At 59.6% G+C, this 21,544-nt stretch overlaps 2 protein-coding genes across 2 annotated transcripts; both read left to right on the forward strand.

Annotated features, from left to right (window-relative positions):
• Window positions 1–1,658: 1,658 nt before the first annotated feature.
• Window positions 1,659–5,452, forward strand: SBK3 (SH3 domain binding kinase family member 3). Its single transcript, XM_059045601.2, has 4 exons — window positions 1,659–1,959; window positions 2,457–2,607; window positions 3,138–3,340; window positions 4,538–5,452. The coding sequence occupies exons 1-4, from the start codon at window positions 1,795–1,797 to the stop codon at window positions 5,231–5,233; spliced, it is 1,215 nt and encodes a 404-aa protein (XP_058901584.1). The 5' UTR covers window positions 1,659–1,794; the 3' UTR covers window positions 5,234–5,452.
• Window positions 5,453–9,000: 3,548 nt separating this feature from the next.
• On the forward strand, window positions 9,001–21,157 carry SBK2 (SH3 domain binding kinase family member 2). The gene is made up of 4 exons (XM_067019597.1): window positions 9,001–9,253; window positions 11,412–11,614; window positions 11,925–12,565; window positions 20,932–21,157. The coding sequence occupies exons 1-4, from the start codon at window positions 9,001–9,003 to the stop codon at window positions 21,155–21,157; spliced, it is 1,323 nt and encodes a 440-aa protein (XP_066875698.1).
• The last annotated feature ends 387 nt before the right edge of the window (window positions 21,158–21,544 follow it).

Below are 21,544 nucleotides of genomic sequence, written 5' to 3' on the forward strand. Positions count from 1 at the left end.
AAAGTCACATGTTGACATCGATTACTGACTCAACTAAAGCGGCAATAGAAAATTGGGAGAAGAAGAATACAGACTGAGTATTAGCTTATTTTAAGGAATTACCGGGGCTTCTCTGGTGGCGCAGTGGTTAAGAGTCCACCTGCCAATGCAGGGGACACGGGCTCGAGCCCTGGTCCGGGAAGATCCCACGTGCCGTGGGGCAGCTGGGCCCGTGCGCCACAACTACTGAGCCCGCGCGCCACAACTAAAAAAAAAAAGGAATTACCGTTAGTGCTGTTCGATGTGATTGATAAAAGTTTTGCAGTTGAGCTGGAAATTTTCCTTCGTTTGACGGAAACGTAAACCTGAGCATTGGGGCAGAATTTATCACGACGTCTGTAGTTTATTTAGTCACTTTTAGCTTTTCATGAGGGAAAATTTCTAGCAGAACCAAAAGTAAAGAGTAAAGGAACCGCCTTGTGCACAGCAACACATGTGCTGTTGACTCAAGATCCCTACCCTCACTTGGGCCGTGTTTTTTTATCCGCTGGAGTATTTGAAACCCAACCCCAGGCATTGTATCATTTCGCCCCAGATGATTTCCGTAGGCTGCAATTTACTTTAAAATACTCCATCCCCACAAAAGAGAAGAGAGAGAGAGAGAGTATGGCAAAGAGTAACGTTTGTGGAGTCTGGTCAATGGAGTGGAGGGTGTTCCCTGCGGCTTTCCTTTTGCACTGTTCTGTGCTTGCAACTTTCCACAAACCTCGAAAAGCCAAGGAACAAAGGAAGTTCTGCCTCTGCACCACAGCCCCCACCACCCCCTCCAGCCCTGCCCAGGTTCCCAGGGCCAACACAGAAGCCGGTTTCCTGGGGATCCTTCCAGAGGCCCAGAGACCTTTCTAGCTGCGTCTTTATTAATAGCAGGTCGTAGTAGTAGTTGAAACCAGGGGCAGGCGTCCTGGCTGAGTCACACAGGCCTGTCCCGGGTCACCCCACACCTCCTCCCCTCTGACCCCATGCAAGCCGATTGCCTTTGGGGTGGCTGAGAGGATGCGGGATAAAGGCCCCAGCGCAGAGCTGGGCTCAGAGCCTTGCTGAGTACATGAAAGAAGACTTCCCCCCCCTACCCCCGCAGTCTCTCTCGGCTCTTAAGAGCTCCCGGGTCTGACGGGGGAGGGCTGGGGGCGGGGACTCTTGCTATTAGGGGGCTTTGGGAGTGGTCTCCCTGGTCCCCAGAGGCCCACGGAGGCAGGAGGGTGCACAGACCCCTGGGTCTCCCAGCCCAGGTAAGGTGTACGAAGGGGCTGGGCTCCCCTTTCTCTTCTGCCCTCAGGCCCAGCCCCTGGGGGTTCATAATATGCTTTGTCCCCTCTGTCCTGGGACCAGAGCCCAGAGTCCAAGCTGCTCTAAGTTTGGAAGGGGGAGGGCGGGGTGGGGGGGTGACAGGATGTCTCTGGGCTGTCACACACACCGCTGTCCCGGGCCCAGAGAAAGGGAGGGACAAAAGGCTTGCAGTGAGTCAGAAACAAAGACGGGAGGGAGACGGAGAGACACCGGGGAGAGCAGGCCAGAGTGGGGGGACAGAGTGCGGACATCCTGAAAGACAGACAGACAGACAGCGGCCACAGTGGGAGGGGTGTGGGGACAGGAGCGGGCGGCCGGGGACCGACAGACAGGCGGGGAGACCCACCCCGAGACCCGGGAGCTAGCACAGGGGCAAGACAGGGACAGGGAGGTGTGGAGAGAGGGGACCACACAGGCAGGGAAGCCTCTGGACTCGGACGCGGAGGGGCACGGAGGCAGGCCCTTCACATGAGCTCCAGGCCTTGGCTCTGCTCAGGGGTGCCGCGGAGCTCAGTGGGCGCGCTGCTTTTGGGGGGCCCAGACCAGGGGCGCTTGCCCGAGGGCCAGCTGACGCCAGGTCACCCTGAGATGGAGCTCAGGCACCCCGAGAACCAGGAGGATGGGGGCCCGGAGGTGAGAGACAGAGACAGAGAGAGACAGAGAGAGATGCAGGAGATGGAGAGGGCCAGGGGGCAGACACAGAGAGAAGCACAGAGGGAAACATCGAAGACCCACAAGAACGGAAACCGAGGACACACAGCAAGGCCAAGACCCCCAGGGGAAATGCACTCAGAAACAAAGAACAGGAAGCCCAGGAAGAGAGGAGGATGGAGAAAGAGAGGCGTAGAGCCAGGGGTGGTGTGGGCTGAGGCGGCCCCCAGTGGGGCTGGGGCTTTTGGTGGCCCCCACAGGTGGCAGTGGGCAGGGTCGCGGAGACAATCACCCATAACCCCGCCAGGACACAAAAACAGGTGGCCTGAGGGCGGGTGAGTCATTGTGACTCACTGTCCTCTCTGGGGACCAACCCCCCACCTCAGCCCTGGGCTGGGCCTCCAGGCCCCCCTGCTGCTCTAGGCGGGGGAGGGGGCGGCCAGACTCACCCCCTCCCCACCTCTGTCCCTCTCCTGCAGGAGGACACAGCCACGGCCCTCCAGAGGCTCGTGGAGCTGACGGCCACCAGGGTGACCCCAGTGAGGAATCTGCGTGTCCAGTATCACCTCATCCGAAAGCTTGGCTCCGGCTCCTACGGCCACGTGCTCCTTGCCCGGCCTCGCCAAGGGGGTGAGTTTGGCCAGCAAACGGCACAGTCCTTGATGTCCCCCAGGTTTCCCCCTCCGAAACCACTGAGACAGGGAGTAGCCTTGCGGAGAGCTGATGAGGACCCTTCCTGATGGGGCTCCAGAAAGTTAAGAGCTCTGTGGTCTTCCAAAAAATGGAGCTCACCCAGAGAGGGTGAGAGACTTGCCTGAGGTCACACAGCAAGGCGGGAGCACAACTTGGACTGAAATTCAAGTCGCCACGTCCCCTACTTTATGCGAGAGGAAACTGAGGTTCAGAGAGGGCAAGGCAGTTGTGCAAGACCACACAGCAATCTGAGGCAGAGCAGAAAGACTCCTCAGGGAAGGTAACCCTTCAACCCCCACTTCACAGCTGGGGAAAGTCGAGGCACAGAGAGGTCAGACACTATGCCCTGGCCCTCTTGTTTTACGCGTTAAGACGTCTGAGGCTCAGAGAGGTTGAGTGGCTCGCCTAAGGCCCCACAGCAAGATCAGAGCGCCCTGAGCTCCCTCCTGCCCCCACCTCCCCAGCAGGTCCGGCTGTGGCTCTGAAGCTCCTACCTCGGGACTCGGTCCTGAGAGCCACCTTCCTGAGAGAGTTCTGCGTGGGCCGCTGTGTCTCCTCACATCCAGGCCTGCTCCAGACCCTGGCAGGACCCCTGGAGAGCCCCCGACACTTCGCCTTCGCCCAGGAGTACGCGCCCTGTGGCGATCTCAGCGGGATGCTGCAGGAACGGGTGAGGCGGGCAGGCAAGGGGCAGAGGTTAGGGCTGCTTTTACCAGGTCTGACTTTGTCCCTCCCCCAATCCTGTCTCCAAGCCTGACCCCCACATCTTAACTCCGCCCTAAGCCCCCAAACCACCTCCTTATTTCTAACTCTCAGTGCAGTTCCATGACTAACCCCACCCCTAATCCGTCCAGGGCAGGGAGCCGGGATGGGGGCTGAGGATGGATCAGGTCTCATGAGGGGGAAGGGATGGAGACAGAGATATGGGATTTTCATTGGCTTTGGCATTGGGAATGGGTGTGGGTGGAGTCGGATGGGTTGATTTTAGGGTTGATGATCGATCGGTCACGGGTGTGGAGAAGAGCATGGATGGAGCTGCAGGGTGAAGCAGAGATGTTTGGGGATGTGTATGTAGATTGAGTTGGAGAAGGGCTGTAATGAAGTTCTCTCCAGAAAGACCAGGTCAGGACTGAATCCATGATATTCTGGGGGTACTTGAGCTTGAAGGTAGTGTGGGGCCATCTTTAGGAATAGACTTTGGATTTGAAATAGGGTTGGGGATAAACAGAAGGGAAAAAAGAAGGGAGGAAGAGAAGGAGGGAAAGAGTAGGATGGATGGATGGATGGATGTTGGCTATTAAATAACTGGACAAATTATGGAACTGCTGACTAGCTGGTGGAATGGGTAGTGAGTGGAACCCCTGCTGTATAGTCCGTTGGATGGATGGCTGCTGTGATGGATGGATTGCTGTCTTGGCGCCTGGCTAGCTGGATGGATCGATCTATCAATCGACTGATGAAATGAACTGTGGGACTTCAGAACTGGGTCTCAATTAGAGATGGGACCTAAATTAGTACGGGACTAAGATTAGGATTAAGCGTGGGATTTGGGTTTTCACTGGAGATCTTGGTGGTCAGTTTAGAGGAGATAAGAAATACGAGTGTTAGGAGAAAGTCTGATGGAAGTTTAAAAAGTTCTGGTTAGATGTGCGGTTCCAGTGAGGAAAACATCTGGGAGTGGGTCTACAGGGGTACAGATGTGGGGACAGCTTGTGGTTGAGGATGATACGGAGAAGCTGTTGGGGGGGGTGTTCTGGGGACACTAGAGGTAGCCACTGGTCTGGGGATTTGGATTCTTGAACCCCAAGAAGCAACATAAAGAAGGAACCAAGGCAGCCTGACCTTCATCCTCTCTCTTTGACCCCAGGGCCTCCCAGAGATGCAGGTGAAGCGGGTGGTGGCCCAGCTAGCTGGAGCCCTGGACTTCCTCCACGGCCGGGGGCTGGTCCACGCGGACGTCAAGCCAGACAACGTGCTGGTCTTTGACCCTGTGTGCAGCCGTGTGGCCCTGGGTGACCTGGGTCTGACCCGGCCTGAGGGAAGTCCAACCTCTGCCCCGCCAGGGCCACTGCCCTCAGCCCCGCCCGAGCTCTGCCTCCTGCTGCCCCCGGATACCCTGCCCCTGCGACCTGCAATGGACTCCTGGGGGCTGGGGGTGCTTCTCTTCTGTGCGGCCATTGCCTGTTTCCCTTGGGGCGTGGCGCTAGCCCCTGACCCTGACTTCGAGGCCTTTGCCGGCTGGATGACCACCAGGCCGCAGCCACTTCACCCACCGCCCCCGTGGGACCAGTTTGCGTCCCCGGCTCTGGCACTGCTCCAGGGGCTTCTGGACCTGGATCACGAGACTAGGAGCCCCCCACTGGCTGTCCTGGACTTCCTGGGGGATGATTGGGGGTTAAAGGAGAACAAAGAGAGACCTGGGGGCTTGGGGAGTATGTCCAGTGAAGATGGGGAGGAGGAGGAAGAGGGGGAAGCAAGCCTGGAAGAGTGGTCAGAGGAGGAGGAGAGGGACGACACAGACGCCGGGAGGGGGGGACAGACGGGGGGAGCCCTGACCAGGTGACTGGGACAGGCGCCCGGGGCTTGGGCCAAAGGCCCCTCCCCCGGCCCCCGTGGCCACCTGGATGGAGAGACAGCTGCTCCCGGGAGGACGGAGATGGAACACATTGCATCTCTCCAACTGAAGGCTGGACTTGTATGCACAATTCCCCTCCCGACTGAGGTCCCGGGAGTCCGGAACCCCCAGGGACTCGCCCCTCAGACCCAGGGGTCCGGGCCTCCAGCCCCTCCCCCCTCAGACCCAGGAGTCCGGGCCCCCGGCCCCTCCTCCCTCAGACCCAGGGGCCCCGGTCCCTCCGCCCTCAGACCCAGGGGTCCAGGCTCCCGGCCCCTCCTCCCTCAGACCCAGGTGTCCGGGCCCCCGGCCCCTCCCCCCTCAGACCCAGGGGTCCAGGCCCCCAACTCCTCCCCCCTCAGACCCAGGAGTCCAGGCCCCCGGCCCCTCCCCCCTCAGACCCGGGAGTCTGGACCCCCAGCCCCTCCTCCCTCAGACCCAGGAGTCCAGGCCCCCGGCCCCTCCCCCCTCAGACCCAGGAGTCCAGACCCCCCGGCCCCTCCCCCCTCAGACCCAGGAGTCCAGACCCCTCCTCCCTCAAGGACCCTTCCTCTCCCTTCTGTCGTGAACGTGTCTTCTTGAAGGAAGGTGCTGTTTCCCTGCAGATGCATTTCTGCATGGTGGGGACATGTTGGGTGCTTATGGACTTGTGATGTGGTCACTCCTCTCCTTTAAGACCTTAGGTGACTCCCGCTGGCCTTGCCACCAAATCTCAGCTTTCCATATCCAACACCATGGAAACCTCGCCTTCCATCCCTCCCACTTCCCTGGGCTCTAGGGGACATGAAGGGAGGCACTCATCCTTTCTGGACCTAAATCGGCACACAGACAGGCACACACACACCCTCTCTTGCCTACAGACGTTTGGAAACCCTGCGTTCTCCCCCGAGAATGCCTTCTTCCCAACTCCAGGCCTCCAGAGAGTAGACCCCACCCCGGGGGCCTCTCCGGCTCCTCCGAAACTTGTAGCCCAGCGACCTGCGCCTCCACCTTTTCCATCTCCCCTCGCAGGCTGCCCGGGATGGACTTGGCCTTGTTCACCTGACATCCTTTCAGGTTCTGCTCTCACGCGGCGAGCCTCTCGCACCAGCTCCCGGAGAGCATAAGCACCGTGGCGGGTGCTGGTCCCGTCCACGCTGAGGGCCATGGGTTTGCAGGGGTCTCGTGTTCACCCGGCCGGCCTGATGCCGCCCCCATCCCCGCACACAGACCGCTGACTTGCGAAGCTTCCCGCCTGCAGGGCGGGGACCGCGTGGATCCGAGGGCGCACCCCCCGCACCCAGCACAGTCGTGGGAACCGGCTTCTTTCCAGGGAATCTGTCCTACGTGCTATATCTAGATTTAAAAACGTGAGTTCACTCCATACGGCGGGGTGTCCTGGATTGGACCCCGGGGCAGGTAAAGGTTGTTGGTGGACATGAGAAGCGTCTAGCATTTGACTGACGGTTACTGTCTTCACGTGGGCAAATGCACCGATGGCTCTCGCTGAGGGGTTCACCCGGCAGGGAGCCAGGCGAGGCGACGTGGCGGGAGCTCCGAGCAGCTGTCCTGTACGTCTAAAAACGATCCTGAAATAAAAAGTGAATTCACCTTGATCATCTCGCTCTAAACCTGAGGGGGTGGGTGCAACCCTCCAGGACCCCGCCCCTGCCTCCTCCCTCAGCCCTGGGAGTCCCTGCCCGCCCCCCCCAACTTTGAAGTCTACAGACTCATAACTGGGACTCCCCTCCCTTCTCCCCCCCCCCTCAGGGCCTGCACTTCCCAGTTGCTGCACCACCTGCTCCCCCTCTGCGCCGAGTCTGAGGTCATTTCTCACTGCATCGTTCTGGAATCTTGTTGTCTCATCCTTTCCCCACACAGGACCCCACGTCTCCTCCCCCGGACGCCCCTTACCAAACACTTGTGTTGGACCTGTCAGTGGGGCACTGATGGGGCAGCTGGCTGGGGTCAAGGCAGAGGCAATCTGGAGAAATGATTTCATCCTCTACAGGGGACCAGGACCCCTGGATCTGAGCGGGGAGGGGCCGGGGGCCCGGACTCCTGGATCTGAGGGAGGAGGGGCCGGGGGTCTGGACTCCTGGGTCTGAGGGAGGAGGGGCCGGGGGCCGGGACTCCTGGGTCTGAGGGGGGAGGGGCCGGGGGTCTGGACCCCTGGGTCTGAGGGGGGAGGAGCCGGGGGCCCGGACCCCTGGGTCTGAGGGAGGAGGGGCCGGGGGTCTGGACTCCTGGGTCTGAGGGGGGAGGGGCCGGGGGTCTGGACTCCTGGGTCTGAGGGAGGAGGGGCCGGGGGCCGGGACTCCTGGGTCTGAGGGGGGAGGGGCCGGGGGTCTGGACCCCTGGGTCTGAGGGGGGAGGAGCCGGGGGCCCGGACCCCTGGGTCTGAGGGAGGAGGGGCCGGGGGTCTGGACTCCTGGGTCTGAGGGGGGAGGGGCCGGGGGCCGGGACCCCTGGGTCTGAGGGGGGAGGGGCCGGGGGTCTGGACTCCTGGGTCTGAGGGGGGAGGGGCCGGGGGGTCTGGACTCCTGGGTCTGAGGGGGGAGGGGTTGGGGGGTCTGGACCCCTGGGTCTGAGGGAGGCGGGGCCGGGGGCCTGGACTCCTGGGTCTGAGGGGGGAGGGGCTGGGGGCCTGGACCCCCGGGTCTGAGGGGGCAGGGGCTGGGGTCTGGTCTGAAGAGGGAGGACTGACTTCCTAGGCTGGGACATCTGCCTGGCCAGAGCCAGTTCTGGGAGACAACACACGATGTCGCTCTCCCCCTGAGGTTCAAGGGGCGAGGCCTGGGGCGGGGCTACGACCCCCTAGGTGGGGGCGGGGTCTTGCTGCAGGGCAGGGCTCTGCCGGCCTGGGCTCTGAGTGCTGGGCACTGACCACAGCGGGCAGCCGAAGGGTCAGACAGGCCTTGGAGAAGGTGAGGTCCGGAGGTTGGAGCCCGGGTCAGGAGGAGGCAAGGGTCAGACCGCCTGAGGTGGGCCTGAGCGTGAAGCTGTGCAGGTGGTCAGAGTCCTGGGTTCTTTGCGGGATCAGGGGCTAACTTCAGACCTTGAGACTGTAGAGCCGTTGAGTGTCAGGGACACAGAGTCTGGGGGGGTGTCCCAAGAGGTGTGAGTTATATAAGGTCCTGGCAGAGGGGTCAGCTGGGGGCCTGGACCCCTGGCTCTGAGGGGTGAGGGGCTGGGGCTATTGAGTTGGACCCGGACCACTTAAGGGCTTAGTGATCGTTCCCGAGCGCCTGCTCCCACCCAGGACCCAGGCGTCCCCCAGGCCCTGGTGTGAGCCACCCGCCCGCCACAGGGGGCAGAGAGCGCCTGTTTGCTCTTAGGAGGCTGGGGCTGCTCATCCACCCCCAGGGCCCAAGTCTGTTTGCTTTGGAAACAGGGGGGGGGGTGTGTCTCGAGTTATCTGGTTCATCTTTCATCCTCAGGCCATCAGGTGGCGCAGGGACGTGGGGGTGGGGTGAGGGACATCTGCGGCCTCGGGCTTGACCTCACCCCAACCCGCGGCTGGTCTCCCCACTCCCAAGACGTCCCTAATAAGAAGGGAAAATGCGTCACGATGGCCTGAGCCAATCAGCTTCCACCCTCCTCCTCAGACCCCGGAATCCAGGCCCCCGGCCCCTCCCCCCTCAGACCCAGAACTCGGGGCCCCCGGCCCCTCCTCTCTCGGCCCCTGGTCTGGCGGGACCTAAGTCCTGGTCACCCTCTCTTCTGCCCTTGCAGAGATGCCTGGGAAGCCATCAGAGGAGAAACAGGTGGAGATGGGGGCTGTGGAGAACGGTGCCGGGCAGGACCTGGGGGGCCTCACGGCAGAGGAGCTGCGGCAGGGCCAGGAAGCGGCCCTGGCGCTGGAGGACATGATGGCGCTGAGCGCCCAGACCCTGGTGCAGGCCGAGGTGGGCGAGCTCTACCGGCATGTGCGTCCCCTGGGCCAGGGCCGCTTTGGCCGGGTCCTGCTGGTCACCCACCGTCAGAAAGGTACAAGGGTCTGGGGACAGAGGCGCGGGGCAGTGGTGCGGGCCCAGGCAGAAGCCGGCCAAGGCCGGGGAGTCTGTAAACCTCCATCAAGTCCTGCCTCTGCCCCTTCCAGGCTGTGTGTTCTTAGTCACTCCCCCACCCTCTCTGAACCTCAGCCTCCTCCTTTGAAAACGTGGCTGATGAGCCCTTCTCTGAAAGAACTGTGCTTCTCTGAGGACATGTCGGTAGCTCTAGTTGCTGGGGACAATGGGCAGGAAGACAGAGCCCCCTCTCGTGGCCCTCACACGTGGCCAGCTTAGCGGTCATCGTGGGAGCGACGCAGAGCCACGCTGTGTGCCAGGCGCTCAGCAAGGCCAGCGCACGGTGGCTGCGCCATAAGCGCTCCCCGACCCCAGTCTGGTCGTCTCCAAGGAGACTAGAGGGCTCAGCCTCGTCCAGGGGCCTGCTGGGCCCCCAGGGAGGAGTCTGAGCCAGCCCGGCCTTCTGGGGGCTCCCAGCACGAATGGGGAGGGGGTGCGTGAGTCGCCTATGATTGTCAGAGCAAAGTGCCACAGGCTAGGGGGACTCACAGTGCTGGAGGCGGGAGTCCGAGATCAAGGTGCCAGCACGGTCGGTTTCTCCTGAGGCCTCTCTCCTCGGCTTGCAGGTGCGCCTTTTCCAAGTGTCCTCACACCGCCTCCCCTGTGTGCATGTCTTGTCCAAATTTCCTCTTCTTCTTTTTTTTTTTTTTTTTTGCGGTACGCGGGCCTCTCACTGTCGCGGCCTCTCCCGTTGCGGAGCACAGGCTCCGAACGCGCAGGCGCAGCAGCCACGGCTCACGGGTTCCCGGATGTGGGATCCTCCCGGACCGGGGCACGAACCCGCGTCCCCTGCATCGGCAGGCGGACTCCCAACCACGGCGCCACCAGGGAAGCCCAATTTCCTCTTCTTATAAGGACACCAGTCATACTGGGCTAAGGACCACCCCCAATGATCTCATTTTACCTCTTTCAAGACCCTCTCTCCAGGGAATTCCCTGACGGTCCAGTGCTTGGGATTCTGTGCTTTCACTGCCGCGGGCCCGGGTTCAATCCCTGGATGGGGGACCAAGATCCCGCAAGCCGTGTGGTGCAGCCAGTTACAGTCATATTGTGTGATACTGCAGGGTGAGAACTTTAACATAGGAATTTCGCAGTGGGGAGGGGGGAGGGCGGACACAAGTCAGCCCATAACAGAGAAAGATGCAAACAGATGCAGACCTGGGTCATCACAGAACTTGGAGGTGATAATGGGGAACAGAGGGTTTGTAAGGGGGCCTCATCCAGCTGGGGGGGGGGGTGCGGGGAATGGCTGGCATTTTAGGTAAGGGCGTGACCCTCCCCCATCGCACACAGCCTCTTGGGCAAGGTTGGGGCCTGGCAGCTGGTGACTCAAAAATTGAAGAAACCACATGCTATCTGTCTTTCTCTGTCTGACTTACCTCACTCACTGTGACAATCTCTAGGTCCCTCCACGTTGCTGCACATGGCACGATTCCATTCTTTTTTATGGCTTCAGGAATATTCCATCCTGTGTTTATCCGTTCATTTCTCGATGGGCATTTAGGTTGCTTCCGTGCCTTGGCTGTGAACATCGGGGTGCGTGTGTCTGAATGGAGTCTTTACCAGACATATGCCAGGAGTAGGATTGCAGGATCATATGATACCTCTATTTTCAGTTTTTTAAGGACCGTAATGGAAAAGAAAGAAAAAAAAACAATTGAAGAAACCAGAGTTTCTGCCTCCTGGGAGCTTACATTCTAGGAAGTTGTTTCCACGTGTGGCAAAATTCACAGTAACTCCTTAGTGGGGTCTAATACCCAGTTCAGGGTCTTTCCCCAGTTGCCTCCAATGTGGCTTTTTGGCATGGGTTTGCTGGAACGAGGGGTCCAATAAAGCCATTGGAGGTTCCGAGCTCGGTTTTCGTGGCCCCGTTCCACCTGCCCCAAGGCCGCGGAGTGCAAGCTCACTAAATACTATTATCATTATTACCATTATGACCACTGGTGGGGTTTCACTGGCCGTGCTGTTTCACGCAGGCGTGGCAGGCGGCAGGCGGTGGAGGAGGTGAGGGCGGCGTCTGGGAGAGAGTCCAGGCTGAGGGGCTCGGGCACCTCTCACCTCTGTCCCTGCGCCACCAGGCACAACCTTGGCTCTGAAGCAGCTGCCGAAGGCCTCCACGACGCTGCGAGCCTTCCTGTATGAGTTCTGCGTGGGCCTCTCCCTGGGCTCGCACTCGGCCATCGTGGCGGCCTACGGCATCGGCGTGGAGTCACTCGCCTCCTACAGCTTCCTGACCGAGCCTGTCCTGCACGGGGACCTCATCGCCTTCATCCGGCCCAAGGTGGGTCAGCCTCCCGTGCCTCGGGGGGTCCCACGTGGACGCCCCTCCCCAGCCTGGGCCTCAGGAACCACCCTCCCCGCATCGTGACTCGGGTAGCCCTGCCGAGGCCCCACCGGGCCCACGGCCGCCCCACAACCAACACTGCGCCCGACTGAGGCTCAGCACGCCCCACGGGGCTCACGCCAGGCCTCATCGTTGGGGTCCTCCACCCCCTGGGCCTGCTCCCCCCGGGGCCGAGGACAGGCGCTGCGGCCCCGCCCCCTTCCGGCCGGCGGGCAGGGTGGTGGACGCCGACACGTGGCACCCGCAGGTGGGCCTCCCGCAGGCGGCGGCGCAGCGCTGTGCGGCCCAGCTGGCCTCAGCCCTGGAGCACATCCACTCCCGCGGCCTCGTGTACCGGGACCTCAAGCCGGAGAACGTGCTGGTGTGCGACCCCGCCTGCCGGCGCGTCAAGCTCACCGACTTCGGCCACACGCGGCCCCGCGGGACCCTGCTGCGCCTGCTGGGGCCGCCCATACCCTACACGGCCCCGGAGCTCTGCGGGCCCCCGCCCCGCCCCGAGGGCCTGCCCATCCAGCCCGCCCTGGACGCCTGGGCGCTGGGCGTCCTGCTCTTCTGCCTGCTCACGGGCTACTTCCCCTGGGACCAGCCCCTGGTGGAGGCCGACCCCTTCTACGAGGACTACGTCCTCTGGCAGGCCTCGGGCCACCCCCGGGCCCGTCCTCGGCCCTGGCTTGGCCTGACGCCCGCGGCCGACGCCCTCCTGCGCGGGCTGCTGGACCCTCGGCCCCGAAGGAGGAGCCCCGTGAGCTCCATCCGGGAGTACCTGGGCCGGCCCTGGAGGCAGCGGGACGGGGAGGCCGAGGAGGTGCCCCAGGGGGACGGCGGGGACCCCGAGTGCGCAGCGCGGGGCCGGCCAGGGCCCGGCGCGGCCCGGGGAGGCTGCGGAAGGCAAGCCCGGCCCCCGTGCTGAGGCCTCCTCCGCGTTCTGTGCCCTCTGTTGCTCTCGGTCTCGAGATCCTCCCCTCTCTGTGCGTATTGCCCGCGCCGGGGGGAGGGGGTCTCCGGGGGCGCCCCGCGTCTGCCCACACCTGCCCCGCCGCCCCCGGGCCTTGGCCCTCCCACACCTCCTGCCCAGCTGCCTCCGCCGGGCCGCGCCCAGCCTGCACTCCCAGCCCCCCCCCCCCCCCCCCCGCTCCTCTCCCTTCCAGCCGCACGATTTTATTTATTCGTACCGCTTATCCTGTGCGTCCGGCTGGAATGTGGGCTCCCGGGGGCCCAGGATCTCAGCCTGTCCTGCCCTCTGACGGGTGCCGCGTCGAAGGCGTGATCCTGTCCCGTGTAGGTGGCCCACAGATGCTGATTCAGTAAACGGATCCGCCTGGCTTTGCACGGCCTTCCCCCCACCCCGCGGCGCGCGTATGCCTGTCGTCTTCCCGCCCTTGTCTTTTCCGTCTTGCTGGGTCCGCTCCCGGCCTAGCGCCCTCTTCCCCCCCACGTGCCGGGCCCACGCCCTCCTGATGATGCGCTTTGTCCTCTCGGCCACCCCAACCGCTCTCCGCAAATAAAGTCCACCTGGCACTTAGGTCCCCGTGGCGCTGTCGGTCTGGCAGCGTGGGAAAGAGGAGGCCGGCGTGTGCGTGCCCGTGTGCCCCGGAGAGCGTGTTGTGGAGGAGAGACAGAGCCAGAGAGAGAGGGAGAGACAGACAGAGGCAGAGAGAACGGCGGACAGGGCTCCCACCGGGTGCTCCTGCGAGGTGCTGGCCCCGCGTGTGCGTCTGTGCCGTGCCTGGGAGTGAGGGTGTCGGCACTGTCTGCACCCACTCTGCACACGTACGTGTGACAAGGAGAGGGATTCGCCGCCAGAGCTGGAAAGGGTCCAGCTGTCCGCAGGTGGGTAGGAACTTGAGCGTGTATTTCTGGGTATTTGTGTGTCCGTGAGTGTCTGAGCCCGCGTGTGTGTGTAAATAATGGCGTGTGTCTGTGAGAGAGAGAGACATGAGGGTTTGAATGTGTCTCGCCCTATGCAGATGACATGAGTGCGTGGCTTTTGTGTGTCCGCGAGCATCTGAGCCCCCGTGTGCTCGTGTAATCGTGTGACTGCCTGGGTGAGGGGAGAGAATGGAAGTCTGCGTGCATCTCACTGTGTGCAGTGAGCTGTTTGCGTGTCTGTGAGGCCTTGGGCCTGCGTAGTGTGTGTGTGTGTGCGTGTGCGCGCGCGTGTGTGTGCGTTTGCACGTGTGTGTGTGTAGCAGGGGGAAGATAAGTTACAGGCGCGGCTGCCGGTCACCAGCTGGGCCCTCCTCTCCACACCCACCCGCCCCCGCCACCCATCACCCCGGCCCCTTCTCGGCAGCCGCCCTGTTTGCAAACACTCTCTCTTCCTCTCTGTGCCCTCCTTGGCCGCCTGCCTAGAGAACGGCTACAACTCAGGGCTGGATCATGTGTCACCCTCTCCCTGGCCCTGCACCCCCCAGGGCCCCTGCTGTGGCCACCAAGGTGTTGCCTGGAGGGGAGGGGGTGGTGGAGGCAGCCTGTGTGGAGTGACCCCAAGGATCCTTTCAATCTAAGCTCAGTCCAGAGACCTGGGGACATGGGCCCCTGTCCCGGGAAATCCAGGTGAGCTTCCTGGAGTAGGGGGAGAATAAGATGGGGGGTGCAGTAGGGGAAGCATGAGCAGGACCTCCTGCCGCCTCACCCATGAGTCTGAAATAACCCGAGCAATTAGGCCAAGAATGTGTCCCAGAAAAGCTGGAGGTGGCTAGGGGCTGGGGTGGGGCTGAGGGGCGGGGGAGTGGAGAGGAGAAGGGTCTGGGGGGGGCACACAGAGGGTGCTAATTGGTGGCATCAACTGGGTATTAACTGGGAGGTGATAATGACCCAGCGATGCGCACCCCCCCCTCCGCAGGAGGGCTGGAGGAAGAGACAGCAGTGGATGGGGGTGGTTCTAATTTAGCGCTACTTAATTACAGGACACATAATACTAATCGTAATACTTTACTCACCCCTCAAGCAGCTCCCAGCAGGTGGCACGTCCTGAACACGCTGGAAGGGGTCCCTTAGATCCTCCCCACTTCAGGGGTGGACGCAGGTGGTCCAGAGCAGCCGAGGTGGCTGCCTGAGTTCACCCAGAAGGCTGGGCAGGGGCAGGATTCAAATCCAGGCCAGCTCTTCAACTGTCCAAGGTCCATGCTCTTACTTACTTACTTACTTACTTATTTACTTATTTATTTTCTTGGCCACGCTGTACGGCATGTGGGATCTTCGTTCCCTACCAGGGATCGAGCCTGCGTCCCCTGCGTTGGAAGTGCAGAGTCTTAACTGCTGGACCGCCAGGGAAGTCCCGAGGTCCATGCTCTCAAACTCTAGGAGTGTCCTGTGGCCAACGGGACCTGGGGGAGGGGTCTTGAGGGGACAGGGCACCTGAGCGCACGTGTGTGAGCGTGGGTGTGAGTGTGACGGAGTAAGGATGAGTGTGAGTATGTGGGTGTGTGTTGCTGAGGTGGCCGCCCCTCCCTTGGAGGGGATGCGATTTGGGACACCTACATGGAAAGGAAGGTTGAAAAGCTTTCGGACCCAGGCAAGGGCCTGGAAAGACCCTTGTGGAAAGACAGACAGTAACACATGCTGGCGAGGAGGTGGAGAAGTTGGAGCCCTCCTATGGGGCTGGTGGAATGTAAAAGATGGGGCAGTTGCTTTGGAAGACCGCCTGGCAGTTCCTCAAAATGTTAATTAACTCTGGAGCTACGATATGGCCCAGCAATTCTGCTCCTAGGTAAATGCCCATGAGAAATAAAAACATGCCTCCACACAAACGTTCACGGCAACATTGCTCACAATAGCAAGAGTGGAAACAACCCAAATGTCAAGCCACTAACAATGGGATAAAAGAAATGTGGTCTAGGGAATTCCATGACGGTCCAGTGGTTAGGACTCCGCGCTTTCACTGCTGAGGGAGCGGGTTCAAACCCCAGTCAGGGAACTAAGATTTCATAAGCTGCGTGGTGCAGAAAAAAAAAAAAGAAATGTGGTCTATCCATCCAGTGGAGTATTACTCAGCCATAAAAAGGAAGGAAGCACTGACAAATGCTACATCATGGATGAACCTCAAAAACACAGAGCCAGGGCTTCCCTGGTGGTACAGTGGTTGGGAGTCCGCCTGCCAATGCAGGGGACACGGGTTCAAGCCCTGGTCCGGGAGGATCCCATGTGCCGTGGAGCAACTGGGCCTGTGCGCCACAACCACTGAGCCTGCGCTCTGGAGCCCGTGAGCCACAGCTACTGAGCCCACGTGCTGCAACTACTGGGGCCCGTGCGCCTGGAGCCCGTGCTCTGCAACAGGAGAAGCCACTGCAACAAGAAGCCCACGCACCGCAACGAAGAGTAGCCCCCACTCACCGCAACAAGAGAAAGCTCGCGCGCACAGCAACAAAGACCCAACACAGCCTCAATAAATAAATAAATAAATTTATAAAAAAAATTAAAAAATAAAAAACAGAGCCAGTCACAGAAGATGACCTACTGTAGGATTCTGTGTATCCACAGAGGAAGAAAGATTAGTGATTGCCAGGGAAAATGGGGAGTGACTGACTGCTCATAGGTACAGACTTTCTTTTCAGGGGAGGGGATAGTGGTGGAAAAGCTCTAAAATTAGATTGTGCTAAATGGTGCACAATGCTCTGAATATATTAAAAGTCATGAATTGTACATGTAAAAAGGGTGAATTTTGGATGGACCTAGAGATTATCATACTAAGTGAAGTCAGAGAAAAACAAATATCATATGATATCACATACGTGGAATCTAAAAAAATGATAAAATGAACTTATTTACAAAACAGAAATAACACAGATTTAGAAAACAAACTTATGATTACCAAAGGGGAAAGGGGGAGGGAGGGATAAATTAGGAGTTTGGGGTTAAAATATACACACACTATACATGAAATAGATAACCAACAAGGTCCTACTGTATAGCACAGTAGGACTTTTGTGTGTGTGTGTGTGGTACGTGGGCCTCTCACTGCTGTGGCCTCTCCCGTTGCGGAGCACAGGCTCCGGACGCGCAGGCTCAGCGGCCACGGCTCACGGGCCCAGCCGCTCCGCGGCACGTGGGATCCTCCCGGACCGGGGCACGAACCCGCGTCCCCTGCATCGGCAGGCGGGCTCTCAACCACTGCGCCACCAGGGAAGCCCTGTGTATATTCTAAGAAAGAATAGATGTATGTATAACTGAATCACTTTGCTGTACACCTGAAGTTAACACACTGTAAATCAACCATATTTCAATAAAATTTTTAGAAGGGTGAAATTGGCGTGTAAATTTCATCTCAATGAGGCTGCTTGAAAGAAAAAAACCAAAACAGGCATTTCCAAGGTTCTCATGCTGTGACCTTGATTAGACTCCTTTCCTTCTCTGAGCCTCTGAGTTCACATTAAAAAGAAAAGGAAGGGCTTCCCTGGTGGCGCAGTGGTTGAGAATCCGCCTGCCGATGCGGGGGACGCGGGTTCGTGCCCCGGTCCGGGAGGATCCCACGTGCCGCGGAGCGGCTGGGCCCGTGAGCCGTGGCCGCTGAGCCTGCGCGTCCGGAGCCTGTGCTCCGCAATGGGAGAGGCCACAACAAAGAGAGGCCCGTGTACCGCAAAAAAGAAAACAAAATAAAAAGAAAGAAAAGGAAAAATCCTGCCCTTTTTTCTAATAGCGCTGAATTCAGGACCCACTCATCACACAGGACCCGTTCATGTTTCTCTCCATTTTGCAGACGAGACTGTCGAGGCCCCTACTTTCCAAAGACCCTAAAGTCAAAAGGTGGCAGAATCTGATTCCAAAGCCTTTGGTCTTGACTCCCCACTCACCCCCCACCCCACAAAGTGTACCTGGGCCCATAATCACCAAGGAAGTTCTGGCTACACCCCAGCTGGGGAACCCCAAGAATATGAGCAGGACCAGTTAACAAAATGTGTGGGTGTCCAGTTCAAAATGAAAACGTGGGACTTCCCTGGTGGTCCAGTGGCTAAGACTCCGCGCTCCCAATGCAGGGGGCCCGGGTTCGATCCCTGGTCAGGGAACTAGATCCCTCAGGCCGCAACCCAGAGTCCACATGCTGCAATGAAGGTCCCACGTGCCGGGATCTTAGACCCAGCGCAGCCAAATAAATAAATAGATAAATATTTTTAAAAAAGAAAACGCGGGGTTTCTTGTTTTTTTAAAAAAACTTTTTCCCTCCCTGCCCTCCCCCTTTGCTACTGAATGTCATGCTCCCTGGGCACCAGGATAATCACTGGCAGATCCTCAAGGGCTAGGGGGTCGTGGAGGCTGCCTGAGGCTGGAGAGCCAGGGGTCTGGCCACCAGAACCTACAGGGGAAGTGGGGCTTTGCATGAGCCCCCGCTCCCAGCACCCGGAGAATGCTTCCTTGTCCCATCGGCCTCCAAACACAGAATCATCCACTGCAAACACAAAATCAAAAATCATGATGGGGCTTCCCTGGTGGCGCAGTGGTTGAGAGTCCGCCTGCCGATGCGGGGGACGCGGGTTCGTGCCCCGGTCCGGGAGGATCCCACGTGCCCCGGAGCGGCTGGGCCCGTGAGCCGTGGCCGCTGCGCCTGCGCGTCCGGAGCCTGTGCTCCGCAACGGGAGAGGCCACGACAGTGAGAGGCCCGCGTACCGCAAAAAAAAAAAAAAAAAAAAAAAAAAAAAATCATGATGCACAGGACTTCCCTGGTGGGCCAGTGGTTCCAATGCAGGGGGCCCGGGTTCGATCCCTGGTCAGGGCACCAGGTCCCTCATGCCACACTGTGTGGCCAAAAAAACCCCCCAAAACGAAGAAATCACAACGCGCATCAGATCGACTGCTGGCCGCAGAACGTTAAAGCTGCGGGGCTGCCATCAACCCACACCCTCCCTGCAGGAAAGCGTGTACCTGGGACCCAGGAGGGCACCAGCCTTGTAGGGCCTCAGAGACGCTGTTCTCTGCATTGGTTCATTTTTAGTTCTGCTCAGGTACAGACATGCAGATGACTTGGGCGGCACCCACGCCATCACCACCACCCCACCCTGCACCCCCGAACCCCTGACCTTGTTAAAACGCAGACTCTGATCTGGTGGGTCTGGGTGGCACCCGAAACTCTGCCTTTCTAACCAGCTCCCGGGGGCGGCCGACGCTTCCGGACCGTGGGTCACACTTTGAGGTGCAAGGAATCGTGAGAACACGATTTTAGAGTATTGATCCCACATCCCAGCTAAACTCTCGTTCGTGCTAAACGTTTGTCCGCTTGATGCTTTGCGGTGTTCTGTGTGGTCAGTGGTAGCCCCCGTGGGAAGTGACAGACCTGTGCCTCCCTTTCCACCCTTTGTCTGATGAAGGATGTTCCCTCTACCCCTACTCTGCGAAGAGGGCGTGTGTGCGCCCGTTTGTAAACCCTGAACGGGTGTTCATTTTGTCAGATGTTTTCTCTGCATCAAGCTCGCTAGGCCTCTGCAGCTACTGTTTTGGGCTTGTTGCAAGCTGGCAGGCACAGGACCAGGCTCAGATGTCCTGTGGGAGGTGTCCAGGGTCAGGGCCAGCAGTAGGTGGGGGCTGCCCTCCCGTCCTGGCCGTGGGCCCCGGGGCCAGATGTTTGGGCTTAGCTGCCTGGCCAAGCAGGGATAGAGTGACCGGATAATTAGGCACCCACTTCTTTAGGGCTGGCAGGAGGTGGCGGAGGGTGGAGGGACCTCGGGCCTAAGTGCCCAGTAGCTCTCCCAACCCTGCCTTGCACAGGGCCGCCAGGAGCCTGAACCCCCAGCGGGGCCCTCTGGGGTGACCTGGAGTAGGGGTGCACCTGCTCCCACCTGGGAACGGGAAAGGGGACCTCTTGCTTCCAAGTTGGGGTGCCATCCTGGAAGCCCCGACTAGCCGGGACAGCAGGGGGAATGTATGCAGAGGCCCTCTCCAGGTTACCAGTCAGCAGTTATTTAAGTCTTAGGGCTTAATGAGACCCGGGGAACAGGATTCTTAGTGTGTTCCTTCATCTGTTGGCAGGGGCAGACAGTTCATCTATCAGGACCCTCGGACAATATCCTTCCCCGCCCCCAGCAAGTAACTGGACCCTGCTGGCCTTTGCAGGACTGCGGGGGCAGCAGCTCCATGACCTTCCAGGACCTCTGAGCCAGGCTCCAGTCTGGGGAGAGGTGGGGAGGAGGGAACGGTTCCCTGCCTGAGGCTGCAGGAGCCAGAATACAAGTTGGGGGGTCTTCCAAGACGGCCCCCAGTTTACAAGCTGAGGCTGAGACAGGGGGCCCACCTCAGGACACTCAGCGGGGGGCCATCGTGGAAGCCTAACCTGGAACCCCAGGCCAAGTCTGACGCCGAGGAATTTGCATTGTGTTATTCTGAGTCCCCGCGGCTCTGAGCCCCAATGCCCTTTCTGAAACAGGGGTCAAGTTCCTCCCTCCAAGAGCTATAGTGAGGGTGGGCTGTAGTGTATTAAGAGCCCACATCGTGTCCGGCACAGAGAAGCACGGTTAGGAGGCGTCAGGGTCACTCTTGTTAACTGAGCACGTGTGCTAAACTCTGTCCTCACCTGCACTAGCTCATCTAATCCTCACAACCACCCCAGGAGGCAGGCACGACCACTGTCCCCATTGTACAGGTGGAAAAACTGAGGCTGGAGAAAGGAAATTAACTGCTAGAGTCCCAGAGCCAGGACACAGCCTTGAATCCAGGATAATCTGATTGGGGCACGTAATATCTTCTGAGCAAGGGCCCTGGGTGAGACAGGCCTGGGTACCAATCATGACTCTACTACACGCTCCCCGAGTGGCCTGGGGTACACAGCCAAATGTCTCTGTGCCTCAGTGCCCTGATCTGTAAAATGGGGATAAATACAATAATACCTATCACATACTGAGCACTTATCAAGAGCCAGGCCCTGTGCTAAGCACTCTCACATAGGTATTAATCTATCCGTTAATCATCACAGCGGCCCCTGAGGTGCGTACTATTATTATTTCCCCTTTTAGAGATGGGGAAACTCAGACCAAGAAGTTAAGTCACTGGCTCGGGGTCATGCCCTCAAGGGCTCAGACTCAGGCATCTAGGCTCCAAAGTTCACCCTCTCCCTGCTGAGCTGTGTTAAAGTACCCGCCTCAGCGGGTGTTCATGAAGGTAAAATGACATCGTGCACGCAAAGCCCTCAAACCAGAGCCTGACCCACAGGAGGTGCCCGGTGAACACCGGTTATTATTATTATGCACTCGGCATTCACACGATACTGATGGAGGGTGCACTCAGTGTCAGGCTCTGTTCTAAGAGCTGGGCGTACATCTGTGAACAAGACAGAGATTCCTGCCCTCGCGGGGCTTCATCGTGGCCATTATCGCCGCCGTCACGAGTGTCACCATCCTGATCACCACCCCGATCGTCTTCGTCACCGTCATCTCCATCCTCATCATCACCGTCATCACAAGAGTCGTCAGCATGACCTTCACGACCGTCGCCACCACCGTCATCTCCGTCGCGATCGTTACCATCGCACTATCGTCAGGAGAGGCGCCGCCATGACCTTCACGACCGTCGCCGCCACCGTCATCTCCGTCGCGATCGTTACCATCGCACTATCGTCAGGAGAGGCGCCGCCATGACCTTCACGACCGTCGCCGCCACCGTCATCTCCATCACGATCATTACCGTCGCACTATCGTCAGGAGAGGCGCCGCCATGACCTTCACATCCGTCGCCGCCATCGTCATCTCCATCACGATCATTACCGTCGCACTATCGTCAGGAGAGGCGCCGCCATGACCGTCACGACCGTCGCCGCCACCATCACGTTCATCCTCACCATCCCCGTCACCGTCCTCACCTTCACCGTCACAATCACCGTCATGCCCACCACCCCCATCACCACCCTCAGCTCCTCACATGGCGCCTGTCACAGCCACAAACAGA

The sequence above is a fragment of the Kogia breviceps genome, chromosome 18, assembly GCF_026419965.1.
Source record: "Kogia breviceps isolate mKogBre1 chromosome 18, mKogBre1 haplotype 1, whole genome shotgun sequence".
Classification (NCBI taxonomy): Eukaryota; Metazoa; Chordata; class Mammalia; order Artiodactyla; family Physeteridae; genus Kogia; species Kogia breviceps.

Bases quoted from the DNA above. Each gene is read 5' to 3' on its own strand.
- SBK3 (XM_059045601.2), top strand. From the start codon at position 1,795: ATGAGCTCCAGGCCTTGGCTCTGCTCAGGGGTGCCGCGGAGCTCAGTG. The intron at 1,960-2,456 runs GTGAGAGACAGA...CCTCTCCTGCAG, and splicing joins AGGAGGATGGGGGCCCGGAG to GAGGACACAGCCACGGCCCT. The intron at 3,341-4,537 runs GTGAGGCGGGCA...CTTTGACCCCAG, and splicing joins GCGGGATGCTGCAGGAACGG to GGCCTCCCAGAGATGCAGGT.
- SBK2 (XM_067019597.1), top strand. From the start codon at position 9,001: ATGCCTGGGAAGCCATCAGAGGAGAAACAGGTGGAGATGGGGGCTGTG. The intron at 11,615-11,924 runs GTGGGTCAGCCT...TGGCACCCGCAG, and splicing joins TCGCCTTCATCCGGCCCAAG to GTGGGCCTCCCGCAGGCGGC. The intron at 12,566-20,931 runs GCAAGCCCGGCC...TCTGTGAACAAG, and splicing joins GCCCGGGGAGGCTGCGGAAG to ACAGAGATTCCTGCCCTCGC.